The sequence below is a fragment of the Quercus lobata genome, chromosome 2 (assembly GCF_001633185.2).
Source record: "Quercus lobata isolate SW786 chromosome 2, ValleyOak3.0 Primary Assembly, whole genome shotgun sequence".
Taxonomy (NCBI): domain Eukaryota; kingdom Viridiplantae; phylum Streptophyta; class Magnoliopsida; order Fagales; family Fagaceae; genus Quercus; species Quercus lobata.
The window spans coordinates 87,045,456-87,071,670 of NC_044905.1; the positions used below are offsets into that span (position 1 = coordinate 87,045,456).

The 26,215-nt window shown below is 34.2% G+C and overlaps 3 protein-coding genes across 5 annotated transcripts; 2 read left to right on the forward strand and 1 right to left on the reverse strand.

The window, feature by feature from the left end:
* The first annotated feature begins 63 nt into the window (after window positions 1–63).
* LOC115956748 (heme-binding-like protein At3g10130, chloroplastic) lies at window positions 64–6,198 on the forward strand. Of its 2 annotated transcripts, none has more exons than XM_031075046.1 (8): window positions 64–517; window positions 3,091–3,228; window positions 3,320–3,388; window positions 3,487–3,558; window positions 3,760–3,842; window positions 3,927–4,058; window positions 4,263–4,476; window positions 5,812–6,198. In XM_031075046.1, exons 1-8 carry the CDS (start codon window positions 119–121, stop codon window positions 5,854–5,856), a joined length of 1,152 nt encoding a protein of 383 aa, XP_030930906.1. In that variant the 5' UTR covers window positions 64–118; the 3' UTR covers window positions 5,857–6,198. The 2 variants fall into 2 exon arrangements, with proteins under 2 accessions (XP_030930906.1, XP_030930910.1); XM_031075050.1 differs by having other exon boundaries at window positions 438–517; window positions 3,095–3,228.
* A 7,140-nt stretch (window positions 6,199–13,338) lies between these two features.
* Window positions 13,339–16,041, forward strand: LOC115977012 (3-ketoacyl-CoA synthase 11). Of its 2 annotated transcripts, none has more exons than XM_031098631.1 (2): window positions 13,339–13,574; window positions 14,190–16,041. In XM_031098631.1, exon 2 carries the CDS (start codon window positions 14,199–14,201, stop codon window positions 15,732–15,734), a length of 1,536 nt encoding a protein of 511 aa, XP_030954491.1. In that variant the 5' UTR covers window positions 13,339–13,574; window positions 14,190–14,198; the 3' UTR covers window positions 15,735–16,041. The 2 variants fall into 2 exon arrangements, with proteins under 2 accessions (XP_030954491.1, XP_030954490.1); XM_031098630.1 differs by having other exon boundaries at window positions 14,193–16,041.
* A 1,787-nt stretch (window positions 16,042–17,828) lies between these two features.
* LOC115977014 (probable histone H2A variant 3) lies at window positions 17,829–21,957 on the reverse strand. The gene is made up of 2 exons (XM_031098632.1): window positions 21,597–21,957; window positions 17,829–18,467 (listed from the first exon to the last, which is right to left on the reverse strand). The coding sequence occupies exons 1-2, from the start codon at window positions 21,705–21,707 to the stop codon at window positions 18,171–18,173; spliced, it is 408 nt and encodes a 135-aa protein (XP_030954492.1). The 5' UTR covers window positions 21,708–21,957; the 3' UTR covers window positions 17,829–18,170.
* Window positions 21,958–26,215: the final 4,258 nt, after the last annotated feature.

Consider the following 26,215-nt stretch of genomic DNA (forward strand, 5'->3'; position numbering starts at 1 on the left):
TTTTTTAATCTAAAAAGTTTCTCCAGTTACATAAGTGATGGTATTAATTTGGCAAAGATTCACACACACTACAGAAAAGCAAGTTACACACACTATTTGAATTTTGAACCCCAAACAAATGGCCAATACCAAACTCTCCCACCAAACTTTCAGTCCAATCCCTGCCGTCCATGTCACCTCCCGCCGACTGAGCCCCACCACCACCAGACTTCACCTCCAATTTTTCAAAAACAAAAGCTTAGCTCTTAAACTTAAAGCAGACCAAAAAAGCTTCATATGGGCCATTGGACTTAGCCTAGTGGACCAAACGGTCAACGCCGAACGGTTAGTGGGTTTTTTATACGATGATCTTCCACATGTCTTTGATGATCAGGGGATTGATCGGACGGCGTACGATGAGCTTTTGAAATTCAGGGACCCAATTACCAAGCTTGACACTCTAAGTGGGTTCCTGTTTAATATTGCTCTCTTGAAGACACTCTTCAGGCCTGAGTTACAGTTGCACTGGGTCAAACAGGTTTGCTTTACTATGATTCTTGTTGTAGTTTATGTTAAAAATAAAGTTAATGGGTGCGTTGACTTAATGGGATTGTTTGTAAAGAAATTTGATTCTGTAGTGCAGACAACAATGAAGATGATGTAGCCTGAATTTTGATTCTGTTAATCCATACTTTCGAATGTGATTCGAAGTTTTAATAATGATTTGGTGTGTCTCAGTGCCTCTCATGATGTTGACTACAAAACTTTAACGTTGGCTACCTAAGTTCAGGAGAGTTCTGTTGATTGATGTTATTTGAGTTAGGATTCTTTGTTTAGTGCACAATGGTTAGCAATTATAGTAATTAACGGTATAGCTACGTGATATGTGGAAATAGATAAATATTAGGCTAAAATATAAAATTCACCTTTTAACTTTCTTTATATTTCATTTCAGTCTTCTAATTTTACTTTTGTTATTTCAGTCATCTAAGTTTCAGATTTATTCAATTAAGGGCTTTCCGTTAATTTTCATTTCAGTCCTCTAAGTTTCAGAAAGTTAGGATTCTTTGTTTAGAGCACAATGGTTAGCAATTATAGTAATTAACGGTATATCTACGTGATGAGTGGGAATAGATAAATATTAGGCTAAAATATAAAATTAACGTTCTAACTTTTTTCATATTTCATTTCAGTCCTCTAACTTTGATTTTGTTCATTTTAGTCCTCTAAGTTTCAGATTTATTCAATTAAGGCCTTTCCGTTAACTTTTGTTAAAATTTTTTGAAAAAAAAAAATCTGGAAAATATTTTTCAATCATTAATTGAATTTTTTTTAATTTAAAAAATTTGATGAAAAATTTATAAAATTGAAAAATTAACCACAACATATAACAAAAGTTGATGGAAAAGCCTTAATTGAATAAACTTGGAAGTTAGAGGATTGAAATGAACAAAAGCAAAGTTAGAGGATTGAAATGAAATATGAAAAAACTTAGAAGGTTAGTTTTGCATTTTACCCTAAATATTATGTAATGGGCCATGTAATATATAAAACATAAAAATTATTTCAAGTATTGTTTATTTAAGAAAAAAAGATTTCTACAAATATTTTTTATTTTTATCTCTACAAATATATCATTCTATTATTTTTTTTGTGTTTGATTAATATTTTTTAAGCTGAATTATATGCTTCTAACTTCTGTTGCAGTGTGTTATATTTGCCTAATATACAACTAAACTTTTTAAGTTTCAAATTTATTATTCAAATTTCTCAACTCTTAAGGAATAAGGAGATTACCATAATAATCAAAACTCATTACAAAATTACTATATTATCTTAACCAAGAGAATAAAATATATACTTTATAATTATTTATTACTCAAACAATAGGTAGGCAAATTCAAATTCATAGCCATGTAGATTTTGTTTTGATATAAACTCAAATTCTTATTTCCAAAAAAAAAAAAATTAAGTATTAACCCAAGCTAAAATTCAACCAAAGATATAAAAAGGAGAGAGAAGACTTTGTGATGGGAAATTTAAAAAAATAAATAATAAATAAAAAAACACAATACCGAAATACATACTAAAAAAAAAACATCAACCTTAATTAGAGTGATAAGAAAGAACCCAAAAAAAAAAAAAAGTTATAAAAATGAATAAAAATACACTAAAAGAAACTATAAAGAGAGAGAGTACTTATAGTTTTGTGTGAAAAAAATATTGATTGAATGGTAGAAATGATATCAAATTTAAACAAAATAAAATGAGAACAAGAAGAGTTAAAATATAAGAAAGAAAAAATGATGAAGGAGGTGTAATATAAAAGTAGAGACTAGTGAGGAGATAAAAAGGTAAAGTGGAAGAAAAAGGTTGAAAGAAGTGTAACAATAGGTGTGGACTGACAGGGAAAAGAAGAGTTTTTTTTTTTTTTTTTTTTTTTTTTTTGAGAATAGAGAGAAGAAAAGTTTAAAAAGAAAAAAGAAAATGTAGAAAATAAGTAGATGATGTGGCCGCTAAACAAAAGTGCAGCAATAATAAATACTAAGCTTTTATTTTAGATATATATATATATATATATATATAGATGTGTATGACTGGTTATAGGAATCTTTTTTCTGTATTAATCTTAGTTTTTAGTTCTCTCTCTTTTTAATACTTTCTTTTTGGAATTTTTTATGACTGCGAGTAAACCACTACTTCTTGTTTTCTGGAATTGCTCTTTTCTTCACCTTCTTTGGCACTATGCATTTGTAAGAAGAAATTAACTCTCTGATTTTTGATCCCACGCCAATGGGTTTGCATTTTTTGTTGTTGTTGTTGTTGTCGTTTGATCTATTAATGGTCATCAATTGATTAATTTCACATTGAATTAAGTCCTTAAATTTTCTCACAAACACCAAGTAATCAAATGTAACTCTATTTTTTCATGTGGACTTCAAGAATCAGTATAATTACGAATGCAACATATGACTTGGTCAATTACTCTGCTTAGGCATAACCTTTTTGTGCATTTTCAAGGAGTTAGTTTAGTATGAACGGTGACTGTAAATTCCAATAGGAGATCACATTATGAAATTACTGTAGACAGGTCTGATTGAGTTGCTATAGACAGGACCTTATGAAATTACTACAAGGTGGACTGCGACCATGAAATTTATCCTTCTGCCATGGAACCCAGAATTGGTCATTACGGGAACCTCTATCATGGGTATCAACCCAGAGACAGGAAAGTTTTGCAGCCATGTGGTAAGGTTCATTCCTCTTACCATATGACAGAAGAACAGAATGTATGGCAAATAAAAAATGTTAGTAATAATAATATTCTTGTAAACTGTAGGATTTTTGGGATTCCATAAAGAAAAATGACTACTTTTCTCTAGAAGCTTTGTGGGATGTGTTAAAGCAGGTACTGGCACTGTCATTACTTGAAATGACATGAGATGATCATCTTTGTGTTTGTGTAATTTAATGCCCCTTCTGATGTGGAGATTGGAACTCTTGCAGCTGCGGATATACAAAACTCCAGACTTGGAATCACCCAAATATCAGATACTGAAAAGAACTGCTAACTATGAGGTTTCTCCATCTTTTCTTAAAGAAATTGTTTCTGCATTTAGTCATTTACCAACTTATGCCTCTGCCGCTACTGTATTGATTTTAATTATCATTACTGAGAAATGACTCATGATATCAGTGTTTACAATGATATTCATGAGCTTACTATATATACAGGAATGTCCAGAAACTATTTCACTAGATTTTCAAATGATTCTACAGGTGAGAAAGTACACGCCATTTATAGTGGTAGAAGCAAATGGAGACAAATTCGCTGGGTCAACTGGCTTTAATGATGTTACTGGGTGAGTGTCTTTAAGAATCCAATTCAGTTGTGCTATTGTGTTGTTGCTCTCTTGGATAACACACATGATAATTCATCTTTCTAGGTACATATTTGGAAAGAATTCCAGATCAGAGAAGATACCAATGACTACCCCTGTCTTCACGCAGGCATTTGATGCTGAACTTTCCAAAGTATCCATCCAAGTTCTTCTTCCATTGGATAAAGATATAAGTAGGTGAGGCTCATCACTTTTATTGGACTCTAAATACCAAAGAAAAAAAAATATAGATTTAGGTATCTGAATTTGTTTTAAAACAATGCAACTGGATGCACTTCATTAGTTAGACAGTAGCAAAAAGATATGATCATTTCAAAATTATTTCATTAAATCTATTCAATAATGTAAGCAGTTCAGCACTAAGCATGTATCTCTGCCCAGTTTACCAGATCCTAATCAAGAAACAATTAGCATGAGAAAGGTAGAAGGAGGTATTGTTGCAGTTTTGAAGTTCAGTGGAAGAGCTACTGAAGATGTTGTTCGAGAGAAAGAAAAAGCACTTCGCTCTTCTCTTATAAATGATGGCCTCAAAACAAAGACAGGTTGTTTGCTTGCACAATACAATGATCCAGGCCGAACATGGAGCTTTGAAATGGTATGATATGGTATCCTAACATTACTTCCTCTATTTTGTCCCGGTATATTATTTAAAAATTATTTCAACCATTTAGATAACCTGAAATATGATTAATTACATTAGTTCCACATGGAACAAAATTAATAAAGAAGTGCAACTGAGAAACTAGGACCCATTTGGTACGTGTGTTTAAACAACAGTTTTCAGCTTTTTTGGAAATATGCATGAGTGAAAAAGTGTGTAGAAATACGTATAATGTTGTTTAAAAACTGAAAACATGTGTTTGAGTTAGCGTACCAAATGAGTCCTAGATGGGAGGCATGGGGCTAGAATGGTGGTATTTAGATTCAAAAAAAAAAAAAAAATCATTTCCTTCATCTGTTTGGCAACCAAGCACAGCGTAAGGAAACCCTTATAATATGTAAAGGCCATCATAAGAGCTTTAATTCTTATAGAAGAAAATGCCTCTGTCCATTTGAAGCTTCATAGAAGCCATCCATCCACCCAAGGAACTTAAAAATGGATTTGAGCTCCTGTCAGCTACTTGAATGAAATATTAACTCAAATTAAGAAGTCTGGATATAGGTTGTAGCTATGATATCTACAAATAGAGCATTCCAAACTCTTTTATTGAGGAAGGAAATAGAAGTGTAGAATGAAGACAAATATAGATGAATTCATGTTTTAACTTAACTTGAGTACCATTTTGTTTCAAGTATAAAGGAAAAACTTGTGTTGATATCCGCTTACCACATTTTTTATATTGGAATTCTGAATCTCCTATGCTAGTGATCTTCGTAGCTACATTCTTATGCTTCATTTTTCTAAGTGTAGTAGGCTTGATCTTATTCCTTTCTGTAAATAGGCCAGTTTTTCTCCTACATGTTTCAATTAATGCAATCTAACATTCAACGAAATTCAAGACTAATCAATTATTCTTCCATGCAAATATCATTACCTCTGATGTTTATTATGATGTCAGATAGAAGTCAGTTTTGTTTTGCTGCTCTTAGGCATGAGCATAAATTGTTAGCCTGTCAAGGGCAAATACTCCTAGATTACCTGGTAATTGGTTTTGGCAAGTGGGTTTAGCTTCGTGTAGGTTTTACTGGCCAAAGGTTAGTCCAAAGGACTCTTCTTTAAAAAGGTTCCCTATGTTAAAAAAAATTTCCCTTAGTTTGTTAAACCAGCTATGTTAATGCAACGGCTAGTTTTATAAAATTGTCTTTCATTAACATTTATTAGTTGCTTACCCCTATGAAAAATGATTACTCAGTTTTTGTGTATTTCCCAATTCCCATACCAATTACCGACACTACTTTATGTAATTTTTGGTGTTTGGTTGCATTGAAGAGAAATGAGGTTCTGATATGGCTTGAGGAGTTCTCTTTGGATTAGTGAATTAAACGTGGCCACCCTTTGACCTGCACTTCAGGTTGATCATTCTTGCCCTTTTTTTTATTTTGGCATGAATTTATCTGGATGAATTGTAATGAAGGAAACAATATAAGCGTAGCTTAACATTATTATAGTTACCCTTCAGCAACCACAGTGTTCTGCATCTTCTCGTTGGGTTCATTATGATCTCAGTTTTCCATTTACTATCTAATGAAATAAACACTATTGTACTTGTAATTCCCTCTAAGATCTGCCAGTTTCCAAACCATGGCAGCGTTCTCCATTGCTATGTGTTATACGCTGTATCATTATTGGACACTAAAAACTAAATACTTCTTTTACTGGTAGGATTTGGAATAATCCAAAGATAAAAATCACATTTCTTTTCTCTGTGGAGTAGGAAATATTTCTTGCTTTTAATTTTGAGCTTGACTTTGTTGTTTCCTTTAGCACTCTAAGAGCATCTTTAATAGTCTATGCAAAAGCAAAATATTCTCTATAATAGAGAATGAGACCAAAAAAAGCCACTCCAATGGATTCTCTATACCCGAAAATAATTTTTGCTCATGAACAGTAGCTCATTAAGTCTGATGGGCTACTGTTCATTCTTCAAATTTTTTTTTAATTATAATAATCAGGTGTTAAATAAAAAAATATTAGAAGATGTGTAGTTGTTTAAAAAAAGAATAAATAATGAATGAAGAAATAATATTTAAATGAGATAGAGAATGGAATAGAGAATCTGTTGGAAAGTGTATTTAAAAAAGTAGGTAGATAAAAGGTAAAAGTCATTGTTCATTCTCCAAACAGTACAAAAATTTGATGAATTTGCTGGAGATGCTCTGCCTAGCTACAGGCCACACCTACACCCATATCCAAGGGGCAACTAAAACTAGCTTTTTTATTTTCTAGACAATGTTCCAAAATCTTCCAATGTGGAATGAATAAAGACTAAAATCTTGTTTCTATTCCGATGAGTCTCCAACTATTAACAACATAGTCTCACCCAACACTTGGGTTTACCTCAAGCACACGTTGCATATCTGGTACAGTCGGTCGGTTTACCAAATAAATCATAAATGCATGTACTAAGAGCATCCACAGCAGCTGTGTTAAAATTTATGTCATTTTGCCATACCAAAGACCTACTTTATTATTTTACCACATCATTTTACAACGTTCCATTTATCAGATGTTTCATCATTCAATTCTATACATTAAAATAATATTTATTACATATTAAAATAATATATTATCTTCTCCCTATCATCACCATCAACAACAACAACCCACACCTGCAGATCAACCGCCACAGCCCACAACCATCGGCCACCCCCATAGATCAACCACCACCACCAATATCAGCCATTGCTACCAAAAAAAAAAAACTCAAGCAAACACTACACAGCCACAAACCACCGACCACCCCCACAGATCAACCACCACCATCAATATCAACCACTACTACCAAAAAAAAAAAAAAATGAAACTCAAACAAACACTACACAGCCACAACCACCGGCCACCCCCACAGATCAACCACCAACCAAGCCACAAATCACATTTCACACAACCCAAACACACGAAATCTAGCAAACAACCCCCATGATGCCCATGCCAATGACCAACAGATCTCCTAGCCGATGACCCATGCCGGTCAGAGACCCATGAACCCACCAAATCACAAAATCAAATCACCCCACTGGAATCAAACCACAAAACCCACCAAAATCATATCACACTTGCCGAACGACCATCACCGAAACCCACAAAATCAACCCAGACTCACACTTGTTGAATAACCGAACCATGAAATCACGAACAAGGACGATCCACCATCACCCACGAAATCAACTTGGCCCACAAAGAAAGATCAACAATCAAAGAAAGAGAGGGAGACACGGACAGAGATGGAGAGGCAGAGAGAAAGAGAAAGAGAGAAGAGAAAAGAATAAAGTAAAGAGAGAGGAGAGAGAAAAGAGAATAAAAAACTAATAAAACTTATACAATTTTCGTCTGTACTGTTGCAAATTTGCAACGGTACTGTTCATATGTGGCATAATTTTTGGCATTTGGAACATATAATAAAGCTCCGTTTTTGTGTTTGGTGTGCCAAATGTGCCAAAAATTTGGCATTTGGCACATTTAGCACATCTAATGCGGGTGCTCTAATACTATAGTGCATGTGAACTGTGAAATTTTTACTACTAAATTTTCAAGCTTTCCAGGATTCCACTTTCTTATAACTGTGGTTCCTCTCCTAGCATTCTATATTTCCTTCTCTAAATATAAAATACTATATGCAGATGTTTGGATGGGTTTTTTCTTCACTTTTTTAACAAGAAGGTCTCAGTTAAAAAATATTGTTGAAAAAAAAAAAAAAGACATTTACAAATTAAGTTACAAAACTCTTGGCTTTAATTGATTAATTCATATTTAAAAAAAGAATAGCAATATGACAGATATTTTATGAAGTTTCTAATCAAATTTAAAAAAGAGGGATGCTACAGCCACAACTATTTTACAATATTTTTACAAAATGTTGATATAGAAAATTTTTTATTAGTTTTCATCTAGGTCTACAATTAATATCATTTTTTTATTTACTAATAATCACCCACCACATTAGTAGTTTGTAAATTTTTTTGTAAAATGGTTCGTATCTCTAGCATTATTCTTTAAAAAATAATAATTAAAAAGTTGTACATAAAAAAAAAATGTATTAATTAAATAACTTTTAGGAAAAAAAATGAAATGCGCAATAATCTTTCTCCCTCTTTCTTTTGAAATTTTATTGGCTTGTTTAAATATTGTTAATCTCACTTAATTATTAATGTTTCTTTGCATTAATTCTTGATCTGCATTGTGGGCCGAAAGAACGGAGATACGGAGTGGATAAACAGCTTAGCACATGGACACATGGAGGAATCTTACAGCCATGTGGGAGAATGAGATTCATCATGTGACCAAGCCGCACCTCATGAACTCTGAAAATGATAACAAGAATTAACATAAATACCACCAGGCCTTCTAGCCCAGGTGGTACCGGTCTCCTAGTGACCTTACAGCTCAGGGGTTCTATCTTCTGCATAAACACTTATCCAGTACCAAAAAAAAAGACTACTTATTCAAATACCAAACTCTAGAGTGTAAAATTTAAATGCTGAAACGTCAAAATGTAAAATCTAAACATTTCTAAATTTTAAAAAGTAAAATTTATATTCTGAAACTTCAAGATGAAAAATCCAAATACTCTCAAACTTTAGGAATGTAATTTGCAATTTTTCCAATTCTTTATTAGTTTGGTTACCAAACCGGTGTAATAATTTGAAAAGTGATTTATCATTATTACAGTTTGTTAAACATACTAAGCACTAAAATGATTTTCCATTAAACTATTTATTGCAAAAAAAATCTATAGCTAAAGCTCTACATAAACTGCATCTCAACAATCTCAAACTAGTAAGTCTATCTTTAGGTTTAAGTACTCATTCATTTATTACCTATGGTGTGAAACAAGATGTGACTTATTGTTCGTTTATTCATTATCTATGCCAAAGTTCTGAAAATACACCATTTTCTTTGCTTGCACCTTGTTGACAATAGAGCAGTATTTTTTTTTTTTTTTTGCTACTTTTTTTTTTTTAATAATTCAATAGTGGATAGTTACAATAGGAGAAGGGATTTAAACTCTGGACATTTTCACTGAAAACACTAAGAAGTGTCAGTTGAGTTACAAAGCTCTTGACAAGAGTAACATCTATTGGTTATAATTGACATAAGAGGTTCAAATAACTCACACAAACTAATTAGACATTTATTTATTTTGAAAAAATAAAGGCAAAATTATATTATAAAATAAAAAAATTAAGACACACAACCATCTTTTATTTGACAAAATGATTTTTGTAGGGGGTCGGTTTGTTTGCACAAAAGCCAACGGACCCTTAGCCCATGGGGATGGGATAAAGAAAGAAAGGTTCAGGCCTAGTCCAAGATACCGAGAAGGGCTAACCAAGCACCATGGAAGAGCAAGGTCCAAGCCATCTTAGGGACCGTGGACTCCATCCCAACGATGGCCTTCACTACAATTTGGTTGCTAGTCGAGGAGACACGACCTCAACACTCGACCGACGATGTAAGCAAGCAAGGAAAGAACCAATGGAGGGCTATAGTCCAACAGAAATATACCTGACAAACCAGAAGGGATAGCGCCTAAATCCAGCAAAAAAGAAATTAACCTATAAATTAATTGTGCCGATCATTTAGCCCATCCTTGATATTTTGATCCACGCAATATTCTTATCAAAAAAAATTTAAGAGTTTACCAAAATTAAAAAATAAACAAAAAATATATTAAACATTTTTAAATGTATCTGGCCCAGTCAAGACTCAACAAATCTTGGAGGACATCTTTGTCCTAGAGAACGCCTGTGCCTTGGACTTGTAGTCCCTGAAATTTGTTTTGTTAGCTCTCTTCTGCAATGGTATCAAAAAAGAAATTGGCATGCACATAATCCTTTACAAATTATCATTTTTTATGTCCCATAAAAGTCTTATATATATATGGACAATTTTATTTAAAGCAGTTCAATGGTCATGCATGAAAAGATGAAATAGAAAAAGTAACCGAAATGAATGAGTGACAAAATATTTATAGACATGATTGCAGCTGTTCAAATGTGTACAAGGTGAATAGGGCGGCTCCACATAGAGTCTTAGGTGTTCACAGGACCTGGCCTAAAAAAAAAAATTATTATGTATAATTTTAAAAATTTATGAATTTTTTATCCTTAAAAAATTTAGTGACCATCCTAAATTTTTTTAGGTCCAACATAACTAAACTTTGACAATAAACTTGGTTGTAGACTAAAACTACAACTTCATTCAATATTTTTTTATTGAGTGTAAATTTTGACAAATCCACCATTTAATTGCATTTTCTTCTTATATCCTCTATACTTGCAAAATTTCAAGAAAATCAAATATCAATAGTCATCAAGCAAATGTTTAAATTTTTAGTTTTTGTAGTTTAAAATTATACATATAAAATAAGTTTATGGATTGAATAGTAAAAAACACCCGATTGGCATGAAATTTGTTCAAATGTGTACAAGGTGAATAGGGTGGCTCCACATAGAGTCTAGGGTGTTCACAGGACCACCCTGATCTGAAAAAAAAAAAAAAAATTATTATATATAAATTTTAAAAACTTATGATTTTTTATCCTTAAAAAATTTAGTGACAACCCTAAATTTTTTTAGGTCCAACGTAATTAAACTTTGACAATAAACTTAGTTGTAGACTAAGGCTACAACTCAACTCAATATTTTTTTATTGGGTGTGAATTTTGACAAATCTACCATTTAATTACATTTTCTTCTTATATCCTCTATACTTGCAAAATTTCAAGAAGATCAAATATCAATAGTCATCAATCAAATGTTTAAATTTTTAGTTTTTGTAGTTTAAAATTATACATGTAAAATAAGTTTATAAATTGAATAGTAAATAATATCCGACAGGCATGAAGTTTGACATGTATTTTAAGAATATAAAGAACATACAATTTAATTGTTAGATTTTCAAAATATGTAGCAATGTTAATTTGTTTAGTAAGAGTTGTAGCATTAGGCTACAACTAAGTTTGTAGCCAAACTTTGTCCTTAAACTTTGATCCTCTTAATAATATATTAGGTCCTTACAAATAAAAAGAAAATTTTCAAGAAAAAATTTATTTAACTAAAATTTTGAAAGATATGTGGCTTGCAATATTGATAATGAGACTATCATGTAACAATTTCAAAATAAGAAAATTTGTGAAAAGAAATTGTAAGACTTTATGTGTTTGCATATAAAGTTCTTTTTTTATTAGATTTTGTTAATTTAAGTTTTTTAATAACTACCCTCAAAAAAATTCCTAAAGCCGCCATTGTGAATAGTTATATTGTTCTAGAAAAAGATACATAATATATAGATATAGACACATTGTTCTGGATGAAAAAATAATTAAATATTGGAATTGAATAGGCACAGCCCACATAAGCGTCGAGGATGCTCTTGCGCCCGAGATCTAATAATGACTGTGATTTTCATATCAACGAGTACATGAGAATACACAAGCATGAAGTGAGAAGAGAATAAATATTTAGGATCTGTTTGAGATCCACTTATTTTACTGAAATTAAAAACTTTTGCGGAAAGTACCGTAAATAAAGGTAAAAGTTGGTTGAAATAGTATAATGTGACTCATGAATAGTACTAAAAAATGCAATGGGACCCATGAATAGTAGCAAAAATAAACTGAATAGTAAAATAAATTGGCTTTTTAAGCTGAAGTCAAACGCACACTAAATGTGTGTTCAATTAACTTTTAATTTTATCTGCAGTATTTTCAGTAAAAAAATTTTAATTTCAACAAAATAAAGAAATTCTAAACAAAACCTTAGAAGAAGAAGGGAAAAGAAAGAAAAGGTTGAGAGTTGAAAGGAATAAGAAAATTAAGAGAGAGAGAGAGATGTTTTATTTTTTATTTTTTTATAGAATGAAGTAAAATACACAATTCTAAACATGCATTTTCTAGAACCTGAAAAAAGTGTTAAACACCTCTTTTGTTTTTTGTTTTTTGTTTTTTTTCCCCGCATTTTACTATCCGCGAACTAAGTAGAGAAATACAATTTGAGTAAAGATGCCAAACACGCTATAGTTAGAGAAATAGGATTTTTATTTTATCTTTTAAAATAAAGGATACTTCTAGTAAAGCTAACTTTTTTTGATAAAAAAAATTTGATAACATTTTTTTTTTCTTTTTTTGCTTTAAGCCAAATTTTTTTACCCCTAAATGTGGACTATGGAGCTAGTAAAGCTAACTTTTAAGTTTTACTTATCACTCTAGCTATATCTCAGCTTAATCTCCAACACCTTTCATCAATTCATGCCAATTTTTTATTAACTAAATTTCACAATAACTTATCATTAAAAAACACTTTACGATGCTGTATAACATTTTCCTTTTTTTTTTTTTTTTTTTTTTGATTGGAACATTTTCCTTTTTTATACTTAGCAAACTTGTTCTTCTAGTTCTTAAACATTTTTTTACCTATTATTAACAATTTGCCACGTCAAATTTGCTGTGTGTTCAATTGTCTATAACTATAAGCTTAGATCTCTAGTTACACATAAGTGAAAGTATTAATATGGCAACTGGCAAAGCAAAGCACAACCGTGGGATTTCCCGAGAGGACCGACGAACCCACACTGTTCTGAGAAAAGTCAAAATCAACATTTCAAAAACAAAAAAAAATCAAAACTGGATAGCGCCGCCTTGAAGGGTAAAAATTTATAAATAAAAGAAAAAATTAAAATTAAAATTAAAATTAAAATCTTAAAAACGCGTAGTCTTCGCGGCTTTCCTCTACGGCTTCTAATAAAGTTTGTTTTGTCTATTCTATCAATGGCTTTTGTTTGTTTTGGCATTATCTTCTCCACCACCTCTATAAATTTATTCCCACCTCACACCTCGGCCTCGCACAACCTCAACATCCAATAATTTTTTAAAAATTAGTTTTATCTTACCATTTTTCCAAACCTTTTTTTTTTATTTTAAATTATTACCATTTAATTTAATCTCTCTCTCTCTCGGAGGTCTCTCTTTTTGTCTTTCCCTTTGGTTGCCCTGGGGAGTTTTCTACGATCTCTGGTGGGATTCGACGTTCAAGGTCTGTTTTTTCGATCTGGGTTTTGTTTCATTTTGCTATTTCTATCTTTGTATGCATGAAATTTTTGTAATTTTTTTTGGAGTTTTCCTCTCTTTTTTATGGTTTTTTTCTTGCTACTAACTTGGTCAGATTGTTGAAAATTCTGGTCTTTGATGTGAATTTTGATCTGGGTTTGTTAAAGTCTTTTTCTGCTCTTGGTTTCGATAGATGTGTGCAAAATCTATTTTTTGAGGTGGGATTCTGATCTGGGATTGATGATTGATAGCTTAGTTTGATGTATGTATTTAAATTTTGAAATGATGGGTTTTGCAATATTAAAAAAGATAAAAACAAGAAATTTTGTATTAATGTTGCAATGTATGTATTTCAATTTTGTAGATTTAGATTTCTCAGAGAGGACCCACTTTTTAGAAACTCCATTTAGAACCCTAAATTCAAAATTTTGACTACCATTTCTGATCAAATTTACTATTGAAAGACTGATCAAGTATCTTGGAACATCTTTGTATAATTCTTATCTTCTTTTGAAATGTTCATAATGTGTGCTTAGAATTGATTGTAAATATGATTTTTTTTTTCCTGGTATTTGATCTCACCCAATCGTTGAATGTCTAGCAGGAAAGAATGACGGAGACAAAATCAAACGTGTCCTTGAAACCGTCATCATCATCGCGAAATCTCCCTGATTTCAAAAAATCAATTAAACTAAAATATGTGAAGCTTGGTTACCATTACCTCATCACCCATGGAATGTACCTCTTCATCACCCCTCTCGTAGTCCTAATTGCCGTGCAGCTCTCAACATTTTCATTCCAAGATCTTTATGATCTTTGGGAGCATCTCCAATACAATCTAATCTCCGTGATCATTTGCTCAACTCTCCTTGTTTTCTTGTCCACCGTGTACTTTGTCACTCGTCCTCGTCCTGTATACCTTGTCAATTTCTCTTGCTACAAGCCTGAAGAGTCTCGGAAATGCACCAAAAGGATCTTCATGGATCAATCTCGGCTGACTGGTACATTTTCAGAGGAGAATCTTGAATTCCAAAAAAAGATCCTTGAGAGATCTGGCCTTGGTGATTCTACTTACCTGCCGGAGGCTGTTTTGAATATTCCTCCAAATCCCTCCATGAAAGAAGCTAGAAGAGAAGCTGAGGCTGTGATGTATGGTGCTATTGATGAGCTTTTTGCCAAGACCTCTGTCAAGCCCAAAGACATTGGCATTTTGGTTGTGAATTGCAGCTTGTTCAATCCGACCCCATCTCTTTCTGCCATGGTTATCAATCACTACAAGCTTCGGGGTAACATAGTTAGCTACAATCTGGGTGGGATGGGTTGCAGTGCAGGTCTTATTTCAATTGCACTTGCTAAAGATCTTCTTCAGGTCCATCCCAACTCCTATGCATTGGTCATCAGCATGGAGAACATCACTTTGAATTGGTATTTTGGAAATGACAGATCAAAGCTCGTTTCGAATTGCTTATTCCGAATGGGAGGAGCAGCGATACTACTTTCTAACAAAAGCTCTGATAGAAGAAGATCCAAATACCAATTGGTACATGCTGTTCGTACCCACAAGGGTGCAGATGACAAGTGCTTTGGCTGCGTCACCCAAGAAGAAGACTCCAATGGGAAGGTTGGTGTTACGTTGTCAAAGGATCTTATGGCAGTCGCTGGTGATGCCCTGAAGACCAACATCACCACTTTGGGGCCTCTTGTTCTGCCAATGTCAGAACAGCTGCTATTCTTTGCTACATTGATTGGGAAAAAACTATTCAAGATGAAGATCAAGCCTTATATTCCAGATTTTAAACTAGCTTTTGAGCATTTCTGCATTCATGCTGGAGGAAGAGCTGTTTTGGATGAACTGGAGAAGAATTTGCAACTATCTGATTGGCATATGGAACCATCAAGGATGACACTCCACCGATTTGGCAACACCTCAAGCAGTTCTCTGTGGTATGAATTGGCTTATACAGAAGCAAAGGGAAGAATGAAGAAGGGAGATAGGACATGGCAAATAGCTTTTGGTTCAGGGTTTAAATGTAACAGTGCTGTTTGGAAGGCTCTAAGGACCATAAACCCAGCAAAGGAGAAGAGCCCTTGGATGGATGAAATTCATAGGTTCCCAGTGGATGTTCCAAAGATATCGGCAATCTAATGAAAAAAAAAATGGTGAATTTTGGCACATGGTGTTGGCTTTCGCGAATGGTGAAATTTTTTTTTTCTTTCTTTTAACTGAGGTGTTGGATTCATTTCTACTTTTCATATCTAGATTTGGGGACTTGATTGTGCTTGTACGGCTGTGGAGTGGTAGTCTTGGGATGAAAGGACATTTGCATATTTTTATTGGATCAATTGATATTCATGGGGCAAATTATGTTTTTGGTATTCTCTTAGGATCTAAGATTGAAATTAGAAGTTGGTACTAATTATTTCTAGTAATAACATCTTTGACTTATGCATTTTGTCCCTACTTGCATCTTCGCTAAGTTTTTGCTTTGTTACATCGCCATATGTAGAACAACTTGAAAATTGGATTTTACCTTTTACTAAAAGACCTACCCAACACTAGTACTTGCAGTTATATTTGATAAAAACCGGCTTTTGTATGTTGTGAGTTGTGTGATATTAAACCCGGGTTCCCACTCCCTGTGTGTGTTCAGTCCGTGTCTTTCTCAAGAAAAAAAAAAAAAAAAAAAAAAAAAAAAAAAAAAAAAAAAAAAAGGCATGCATTGCATCCATTTGCACAGTGCTGTGCGCAGTGGGAAAGCATTCTCATAGGCCACAGACTGGGCATTGGCTACTGGCTAGTGAGCCTCTTCATGCAATGTTTCTCTTCCTCTTGTTACGGCTTTCACATCTCACGCCCTTCATATCCTTTTTTAAATCTAATTGCGGCTAGTCAACTTCAAAATTCTTCTGCATTCACTAGCTATCGATCTCTATTTTTTTTATTTTTTTTAAGTGCTGTGGTGACTCGTTTTTTGCACCAATGAGTCACTGTTCACTATAGCCTCGGTGACCCTCTTCATTATGTTGTTTAATATTTTTTTATTTTTCATTTTTTGATGAATAAATAAGAAAGCTTGCAGGTGCGGTCACTATCCTCAGGCCCCCTTAAACCTTATTCATGAATGGCATAGAACCACCCGCATAATAGTAGGACTTGCCACTATTCGAACACTCAATCTCAGACTCTCAAGATGATGGTCATAAGAGTTTCTTGACCACTAAGCCACTTCTATGGGTGATTGCTTAATACTTTTTATTATCTATGCTCATCTCTCTCTCTCAACCAGTGCCCATGTATCCAAAATCCTTCTAGAGCATCAACTCCCAATTCCTTAATCAGAAATTGGCATGCCATTGAACATGGATGTGGATGACTTTGATGGAGTTTGGTAGCAGTGGTGTGGTTGTTGCGGGTAGGCTTCTCGGTCAAGAGGGAGAAAGCCATCAAGGATTCAGTCGTAGAACATGTGACTTACGGGTGGAGGAAGGTTCGGCGATGAGGGAGACCAAGAAGTAATTCAATAGTGATGGATAGCAGAGTCTGTGTGGATGACTAGGATGTTGCTCATGGGCGACTTTGAACGGCATAGTTTGTATCGGTTTCGTGGAGGTTGACGATGCCAGTGTGTGGTGCCTAGGACGGTTGAAACCAGTTGGATAAATTCTTTTTATACAAGTAAAAAAAAAAATGGTTGGATAATGTAAAATATAAACAGAATAAATAGAGATGAGGAAAGGATAGAGAGATTAATGCAGGCCCATCTAAAAAGTTAGATAGTTAAAATAGAAAGAAAAATAAAAAAGTTATCTCTACTTAATTTGACAAAGTGTGCATACTATTCCTATCAAAAAAAAAAAAGTGTGCATACTATTTTATTACACATTAGCTCCTGATTCGAACGAACTGATGGTGCTTTAAAATGTTAAGACCTTGATGGTGAGGCCTTTACCGCAGTCCGCAGAAGGCAATAGAAAGTGAAATAGTGGAATCTTCTGTGAAACATTTCCATAAAGCGCATGATTTATCAAGGACTACATATGAACTCTCACATCACCAAGGTTAGACATCAACATTAACAAAATGATAATATGAAACCTACACCCACAGCAAATGGTATCGTAAGTTCAACGTGAATCAGGCAATTACACGATTTCAATATATTATCATCATATGAGAGATTAAAGCTTCCATTTAGCGTTAGCCAATTCCTGCTGACTAATCTGTGCAAGATAAATAATCGAGCAAAAACAATACAATGGAACAAACAGATGCAATCCAAATGTCCCAAAGGAATTCGAATTAAAAATAGCAATTGATACTACACAATACCCGAATGTCTAAAAGTCAGCCTAAGATTTAAATAAAATGTCAGACAATGACATTATCCACAACACATATAATCAGAAACATAACTAGTTCAGAAACAAGGAGATCAAGCATGAACAATAATGATTTGAACACACAATTGGAGACCCTGCTTCCAAAGAAAGAAGAGAACAGAAATCCATGACTCAAGTACCACGACGGAGCATCTATTCCTAGAAAGTTGGCAAATGTAAGCAGCCATAATCCATTTGTAATCTAGTCCTTGGATGACTTGTTGATAAGTGATTTGTGGATGTGAGGGATCACACCTCCACCTGCAATGGTTCCTTTGATGAGAGTATCAAGTTCTTCATCACCTCGGATTGCAAGCTGCAAATGCCTGGGAGTGATACGTTTGACCTTGAGATCCTTACTTGCATTGCCAGCCAACTCCAACACCTCTGCAGTCAAATACTCTAAGATTGCTGCAGAGTAAACTGCAGCTGTTGCTCCTACTCTCCCACTAGATGTGGTCCTTGACTTCAATAGACGGTGGATCCTACCCACTGGGAACTGCAATTATTCATTCCAGAACAAATCACAAAAGTCAGAAAACACAGAGTATACTTTCCAATAGCATCCCAATGTCTAACATCAGTACCTAATGATTAATCCATCAAAAACAAGTCCCTGCTTTGGTTTCAAATTCCACCATCTCAGAAGTCAAACTAAGTTTCATAATAAGTAAAAATTGGTTGACAAATTTTTGATATGTTGTCACCACAAATTACAACACTATTCAAGCAAACATTAAAGTGACCACAAAGTGAAGAAAGGAAGAGAACAGGCAAGCAGTCCATGTAAAAAGCAGCTGAAAGGATAGTTGCCTACATTAAATACGAGCAAACCTAACCACTCAATAATGTTAGTTTCAGCTTGTCTACTATCCAGCATTGCATTATTTTCTTGGACAGTTAAAAACACAGCACCAATCCTTTCCCCAATATCCAGAAGAAGCAAAAGGGACTAGAGTAAAAAACCTAAGCCCACCTCCAACAACATACACTGATCTGCCAAGCCTAACTCAATTCAAGTAGGCCCATGAGCTCTAGCTCATATTGCACATCCTCCCCCATTTAAATACAGGGTGGAGAGCAAACTAGTGGGCATGTTTAACTCAAATTTTATAATAATAAGTGTCCTAGGTTTCTCAGGATATTACTTAGTTTATATGCATAAAGTCAATCAAACCTCAGTCCGCGTCAAGGACTACACATTAGCCACAAAACCAGCATGATGCAAATAAAACTTATAACAAAAAATTGTTGCCAAGGTTCTGCGGATATGTATATATAAAATAGGTAAAAATAATTTTATTGCGATGAGACTAATTCATGAAGAAATACACTAAGTAGCCTAAAGAATTACAAACAGAGAAAATATCTGCATACGAATAGACTGAAAGATTGAACAAAGTTAGTACCCGAAGCAAAAGACATGACACATAATCACCATTAATGACATGGCAAAGAAACACATGCAATGATATTGTTATTCTTCATTCTTACAATCCTCAAGTACAAAGATGTAAACCGTTGTACTCATTTCAAACAGTGTATCACATCTGCCTTACTCGTTACAAAATCATCAAGCCATGCAAATCAAATTTTGAAATTAATAACTCAAATATCATACGGAGCCACCAAGTACAGAAGCCACCATCAAACCGCATAAAACTGAGGCACCTACTACCTTATAGAAGTCATCAGTACTTCTCAAAAACCATAAGCATGTATAACAGGTCAATCTCACCAACAATGGGACTGTTTCTTTTAATAAATTCAAATGATACTCTTAGCTCAACCAATCTTCCAACGAGTAATGCTTTGATTATAAAAAAAAAAAAAAAAAAAACATTATTTACATAGGGGCGGGCTCCCCTCCCGTTATAACATCTCCAGTTCTCTCATGTTTTTACACCAATGAAAGACACGTGGCAAGCAACAAATCCTAAGGTTAGAAAAATTACACGTCAAATACCACTTTTTTCTCTCAATTTTTTGTCTTTCTTTCTTCTTTGCATCTTTCTCCATCCCCACCCTAACGGACCTCACCTACCTGAGCATCAGATGCGTCCAAATTGGCAGATCGGAACTTGATGGCAATGGGTTTGGGCTAAAACAGTGGGCTTCACAGCTAAGATTGGCATAGCAAAACAAGAAACCATTGCTGTTTGGATTGACAAGGTGGGTTTCATGGATATGCCGCTATGAGCATCGAGGCTCATTCTGGCAGAGGCGTGTGAAATTGAGGTCCCCCGGCGAGCTCGGGGAGGTGAGACATCGGGTTTGATATGGATATCTGGCCGTGGGAGTTCCGATGGGTTGTGGGTTTGGCATGAGACTTCTGAATATGCTTTGAAAGCTATGAAAGAATCAGCCATGGAAGCTTTGAAAGCTTCCTCTCCTTCTTCAAAGCTTTGAAAGCAGCCATGATATTCTTCTCTAATCTTTTATTCCTTAATTTTTTTTATTCATTTATCCATTCAAATCACAATTCAAATCACAATTAATAAAACCCAAATCAAAGACCCAATTCATTGTTCTGTTCTCCATCAAAAGTTGTTCCCATCAAACTTTGAAGCTCTTGAAAGAGTTCTTGAGCTTCCTAGATATGGGTCTGGAGTGGCTGGTCATTTTGCGATAGTGGAAACCATCAAAATATGATTTTGAAGGATCATTTTTCGTAACAGGTGATTGAAGCAAACCCAGAAAAGTTTTATTGAAAACTGAAAAGGGTTAAAAGGGAGAGAAAATTATGTGTCTTATTTATAAGCTTAGGATTTGTTGCTTGCCACGTGTCTTTCATTGGTGTAAAAACATGAGAGGACTGGAGATATTATAACGGGAGGTGAGCCCGCCCCATTTACAAAAGCCTATATGACAAGATATGCATATTTTGGATTGCAATAGTATAGTTATTCACGCTAATCTTCATCATAACATAGATTTGCCCTACTATTTGGACATCTACTCAGCCAAACATGCCATGACTCGATTGAAAACAATGGTAAAGGAAAACAGCTATTAAAAATATATAAAAAGGCTTTTACACAAAGATTTATTATTATTTTTTCAAAAGTGTAAGCTACACGCGAACCCATTAATGCCTTTTGAAGCCACGACGGCACTCTCCAGCCACAATTGTGAGAGAAGAAAACGGATTAATCAAATATCACAAAGCTATTTGCATACACATCACAAATGATAGACTAATAATAGACTTCCAAAAACAAAAAATAAATAAATAAACCCCTTAAAAAAGAAAAGAAAAACGTTACGAAAAGAATTTTAAGGGAATTTTAAATGTTCCACGTTCCAACAACAAACCCTGTTTGGTTCCTACTAAAAACAAAAGCCAGCAAATTTTCAAATTTTATATATGTTATATTATATCATATAATTATGTTTTGCTGTTTAGTCCCCAAGGAATGAAATATCAGCAAACCCAAGTCATAAAAAATCAGTCATCAAACAATCTCTACAGTATTTTTCAGGAACCAAGCCAAACAGTGCACAAAGCAAAACAAAGCGTCCTAATTAGGGGGGGAAGAGAAAGTATAAAATTGAAAGAGAAAAACAGAGAGAGAGAGAGAGAGAGAGAGAGAGATCTGAAGAGTGAAGAGAAGAGAGGAGAGAGGACCTGAAGGCCAGCACGAGAGGAACGAGAGATGGGTTTCTTCTTGCTGTCTTTGTCCTTGTTGGCCGCTGCCCCCTTCCCCATAATCAAACCCTTTGCGCCCTTTCCCGACATCTTTCTTCTTCCTTCTTATTTTTCCCGCCAACCCCTTAAGGTTTTTAAGAAAAAAGATTTGATTTGTTTAAGGAAAATTGGACGAGGTAAATTGGCTGGGATGGGAGAGCAAACACAGTCGGGGGTACTAGGAGAGAGAGAGAAGAGGGGTTTCAGTTTCGGTTTGGTTTTGTTTTGAGATCGAGAGAACTGAGAAAGGTTGCTTCGTTGCTGCTGACTAATGATATGTCATATATATATATATAACCGGGTACTACTGCCCCAGCTTCCAGAGGGTTTTGTTTTATTTATTCAAGCCACGCCACGGCTTTTACAAAACTAACCCTATTCTTTTCCGCTTATTTACGATACCATACTCTGCTGTTACGCCATCGGCCTATCCAATACTATCTCCTTTTTCTTTTCTTTTTTCTTTTTTCTTTTTCTTTTTTTATTGGAAAAGTAAAATAGTTGACCCAGACCCCTCGAACTTCGTAATCCTACTGTGTCACTGCTTACTTATTTTCCGACGTTTTAGGGTTTGGCTTACATTTTTTTTTTAAGTGAATTTTTTTTTAAATGATAAATTACTATATTATTTATTAATTAAATAAAATGTAAAAATTAAAGTCAACTACAATTTATCATTGTATATTTAAAAATAACAAAAAATATTCAATTAAAAAAGTATTAGAGGTAAACTAAACCCCTTCTTAAAAAACCTTTTTTTTTTGTCTTTTTTTTTTTAAGTTTTTTGAATCAAAAATATTCAAAATTATTTCTTGATTTTTTATTAAAAAACATTTTCTAATTAATGTTGTAGAGGTAAAGGGCCCAAAATCATATATTGGGTTTTGGGCTTCACCCAAGACAATTGACAAGTCCGAGGAGAGGTAAATAGTTGTTAGGGGATCCCCAGTTAATGTCTCATAAGCAAGGAATGAAAGAAAGATAATTGGAGAAGGAATACCTCCTCGGATACAACGAATGTAGCTTAAGTGTGTACTCTATCAATTAGAGGGACCCTCCAAAAGGCTCTAACGATAGGAATGTGCCTCATAAATATACACAAAAGAAGGAAACACAAAATATCTAAGGAAAAGCTACTACCACTGCATTAAATGCATTGCAGCTACTTTTCTGACCACGTTTATATGGAGAAGACCTCTGAATAGTGCTGCCTTGATTACCACAACTCACATAAAGCTGAAAGGGGCGTCTAATGAGACGGGCACTCAAGTAGAAACTCAGATGATCAACAAGTGTAGGATCAAGATGGCTCAAAAAGGGCTATATAATGTGAGAAACCCTCCATGAGAAGGGGATCGGAAAGTAGAGAGAAAAAATAGTATAGCAATCTAAATTATTCTAATATTCTAGAATGATCGTTATATACAGATTTAACCTCCTCAAATTGAAATTTTATTGATATCAACATCATTTATTTGTTTTTGATCGCCATGCGATTCAATACTAGCCGCTGTCTAACTCATTAGGACCTAGTTCTTTGACCCATTATTTACAAATTCATTGTATTGGGCTCATTGGACCAAGACTCCACACATTTTGGGCTTGGGCCTCAAACTGTGACCCTACAAATGTCATATCCATTAATACATTTTTTTTTATTTTCTTTTTTAAGGAATACTTTTTAAATATTTATTTATTGTTGGAGAGAGAAAAAATAGTATTTAAATAGAATAGATAATGTGAATTTTTTTTTAATTTTTTTAAATAGTCCCTGCAAATCTAAAACTCTTTACCTCCAAAACTCTTTATCTTACCTCCTAGCTTAGTTGTCAAATCGTAAATCGTATCGTAGATTGATTTTTGATTTTTGATTTTTTTGTATCGTGTATCGTATCGAATCATGTATCCTAAGATATACAAACACCTAATAAAATTATAAAATAATTATAGATATACATATAAAAAAGGTATATTTATTATAAATTTAAAATATATTCAACTAATGACCAATTTAATCATTACTCATGTAATAAAATTTAACAAAACTAACTAAATAAATCAAATTAACTTATGTTTATAACATGCACATTCAAATTGACTAAACTCAGAAGTAATACATGATATATGAACCAAAATAATAATATCTTTTAATCATCTTGACTAATCAATTCCATCTAAATCAATGTTATCATCTTGTTCAACATCTTGCAAAATCATTTTTTCATAGACATTTTCTTTATTATTATCAACATTTACTCTCTTTTTTTTTTGTTTTTTTATTCTAATAATTTATTCTTTATATTTTCTTTCTTGGCATTATAGCTTTTTAGACTCAAAATAATAATAACAAAATAAAAATAATTATATTTTCATTTAATACATTATTAATAGTATAGAAAATAAATTTGCACATATGAAAGTGAGTGTTATGAGTATAATCTAAATTTTGTAGAAGAAAGAGAAGGGAGGAAAAAAAGCTCATGGACTTGCTATTTTATTAGACTCAATTAAGTTTCCTAATAATTTTGTATTAACAAAGTCTAACAACTTGTTTAAATCAAATAAAATCACAAATTTTAACAAAAAAACTCATTTTAAACTCACATGTTTATGTATCGTACGATATGATTCATATAATACGCACTGTGGGGCCCAATAATTTGTGGCCCTGGCCCATTTGTTCATTGGGGCCCAAGGCCCGAGCCGAGGAAGGTTGTAGCCCAAGCTCAGTAATATAAGTACAGAATAGTTTTGGGACACAGCCGGGGATGATTCAGTCCTCGGCATGTCCGAGGTCTCACTGGAAGGAAGGGCAAAAACGGTATAGGAGCAGTTTGAAAAAATCTAAAAATATCTAGGTCAACAGAGAAGGATACGCTGGAAGGCATAACGACCAGGGAAATCTTCCCTTATTGCTATTCAATGCTCTGCACCTGACAGAGCCATACTCTCTAGCTTTTACAACCACCCCCAACCACTCTGGATATGGGCTGATGGGACAAGTATTAGTCTTGGAAAAGTCGATCCTACACGTGGACGAAGGATAAGGAACACATGCGAGTATAAAAGGAAAAGTAAGCAATCCAGAACGTGGCTGGGAAAAATGGCCAAAAACCAAAGCCTCCCAGCCCACCTCCAGAAGAAAAACTCTTAGGGCGAACGCAATTTAACTATGTATTAACATCACGAAAAACCACCGTCTAGTGACCAAGGCCTAGCCGTTCAAACCCACGCTCTACAAATGATATTGTTTGGGCCTTTTTACGTACGAACCCAACATTGTTACGGGTCATTACAAATCGCGTCCTTACAATTGGCGCCATCTGTGGGCAAGGCTTGTGTGTTGGCATAGGCGGTAGGACGAGACAGTTCCCTTGTCATTTCTAACAGCCGGTTGTAGTGTTCTAGTATAAAGTTCCACTAGGGGCTATGTTTCTTTACTAGTGGCTACGCTTTGTAGCATCAGCTGCACAGATGGTTCTAGGGGCTTGGCCGAAGAGCTAATTCCCCTAAAAACCAAGGTCTCATGCCATAGCCGTGGGGTTAATTCCCCCAAACTACTTAAATATCGAGTTTTGGACAGAATTAAGGTATTGCATGGTCCTCGGACTCAAACCTATGGGGAAACCAACTACTTAGAAGAAAAACTGAGTTTTGGACAGAACCAAGGTATTGCATGGTCCTCGGACTCAAACCTATAGGGAAACCAACTACTTAGAAGAAAAACTGAGTTTTGGACAGAACCAAGGTATTGCATGGTCCTCGGACTCAAACCTATGGGGAAACCAACTACTTAGAAGAAAAACTGAGTTTTGGACAGAACCAAAGTATTGCATGGTCCTCGAACTCAAACCTATGGGGAAACTAACTATTTAGAAGAAAAACTGAGTTTTGGACAGAACCAAGGTATTGCATGGTCCTCGGACTCAAACTTATGGGGAAACCAACTACTTATCAATATCTATAAAGTTTTGGACAGAACCAAGGTATTGCATGGTCCTCAGACTCAAACCTATGGGGAAACCAACTACTTAAATATCAAGTTTTGGACAGAATCAAGGTATTGCATGGTCATCGGACTCAAGCCTATGGAAAGGTCAGCTGCTTAATAAGAATTATAAGTTGCTCAATCCTTGGATCAAGTACCAGAAGAGGTTAAAGCTATGAAGGTTATTAGGAAGATGGTAAAACGCCTTATTACTCGGCAACCTGTAGGGGCTGTTCATTTTTGGGTTATATGTCCTCGGATGATTACCTCCTATACCTCACCGAGCATTCAACTGTCATCTCGGCTATTTTGGGGTAAGTATTGTTTTCTCAGGTCGACATTATTGTGCCAAACAACTCTATTAAGTTCATAATAATATGTTTTTCCTTAGCAAGGGTTTCGACCCTAAGTGCCATTTGTTCAAGTTGGCATTATTGTGCCGAACGGCTCTCATAAGTTCATAATAGTATCTTTTATCTTGGTAAGGGATTTTGGCCATAAGTATCGCTTTCTCAGGTCGGCATAATGGTGCCGAACAATTTTATTAAGTTCATTATAAACAGTATTGTCT

Bases quoted from the DNA above. Each gene is read 5' to 3' on its own strand.
- LOC115956748 (XM_031075046.1), top strand. From the start codon at position 119: ATGGCCAATACCAAACTCTCCCACCAAACTTTCAGTCCAATCCCTGCC. The intron at 3,559-3,759 runs GTTTCTCCATCT...ATGATTCTACAG, and splicing joins AAAGAACTGCTAACTATGAG to GTGAGAAAGTACACGCCATT. The intron at 4,477-5,811 runs GTATGATATGGT...GTTGCATTGAAG, and splicing joins GAACATGGAGCTTTGAAATG to AGAAATGAGGTTCTGATATG.
- LOC115977012 (XM_031098631.1), top strand. From the start codon at position 14,199: ATGACGGAGACAAAATCAAACGTGTCCTTGAAACCGTCATCATCATCG.
- LOC115977014 (XM_031098632.1), bottom strand. From the start codon at position 21,707: ATGTCGGGAAAGGGCGCAAAGGGTTTGATTATGGGGAAGGGGGCAGCG. The intron at 18,468-21,596 runs GTCCTCTCTCCT...GAATAATTGCAG, and splicing joins CCTCTCGTGCTGGCCTTCAG to TTCCCAGTGGGTAGGATCCA.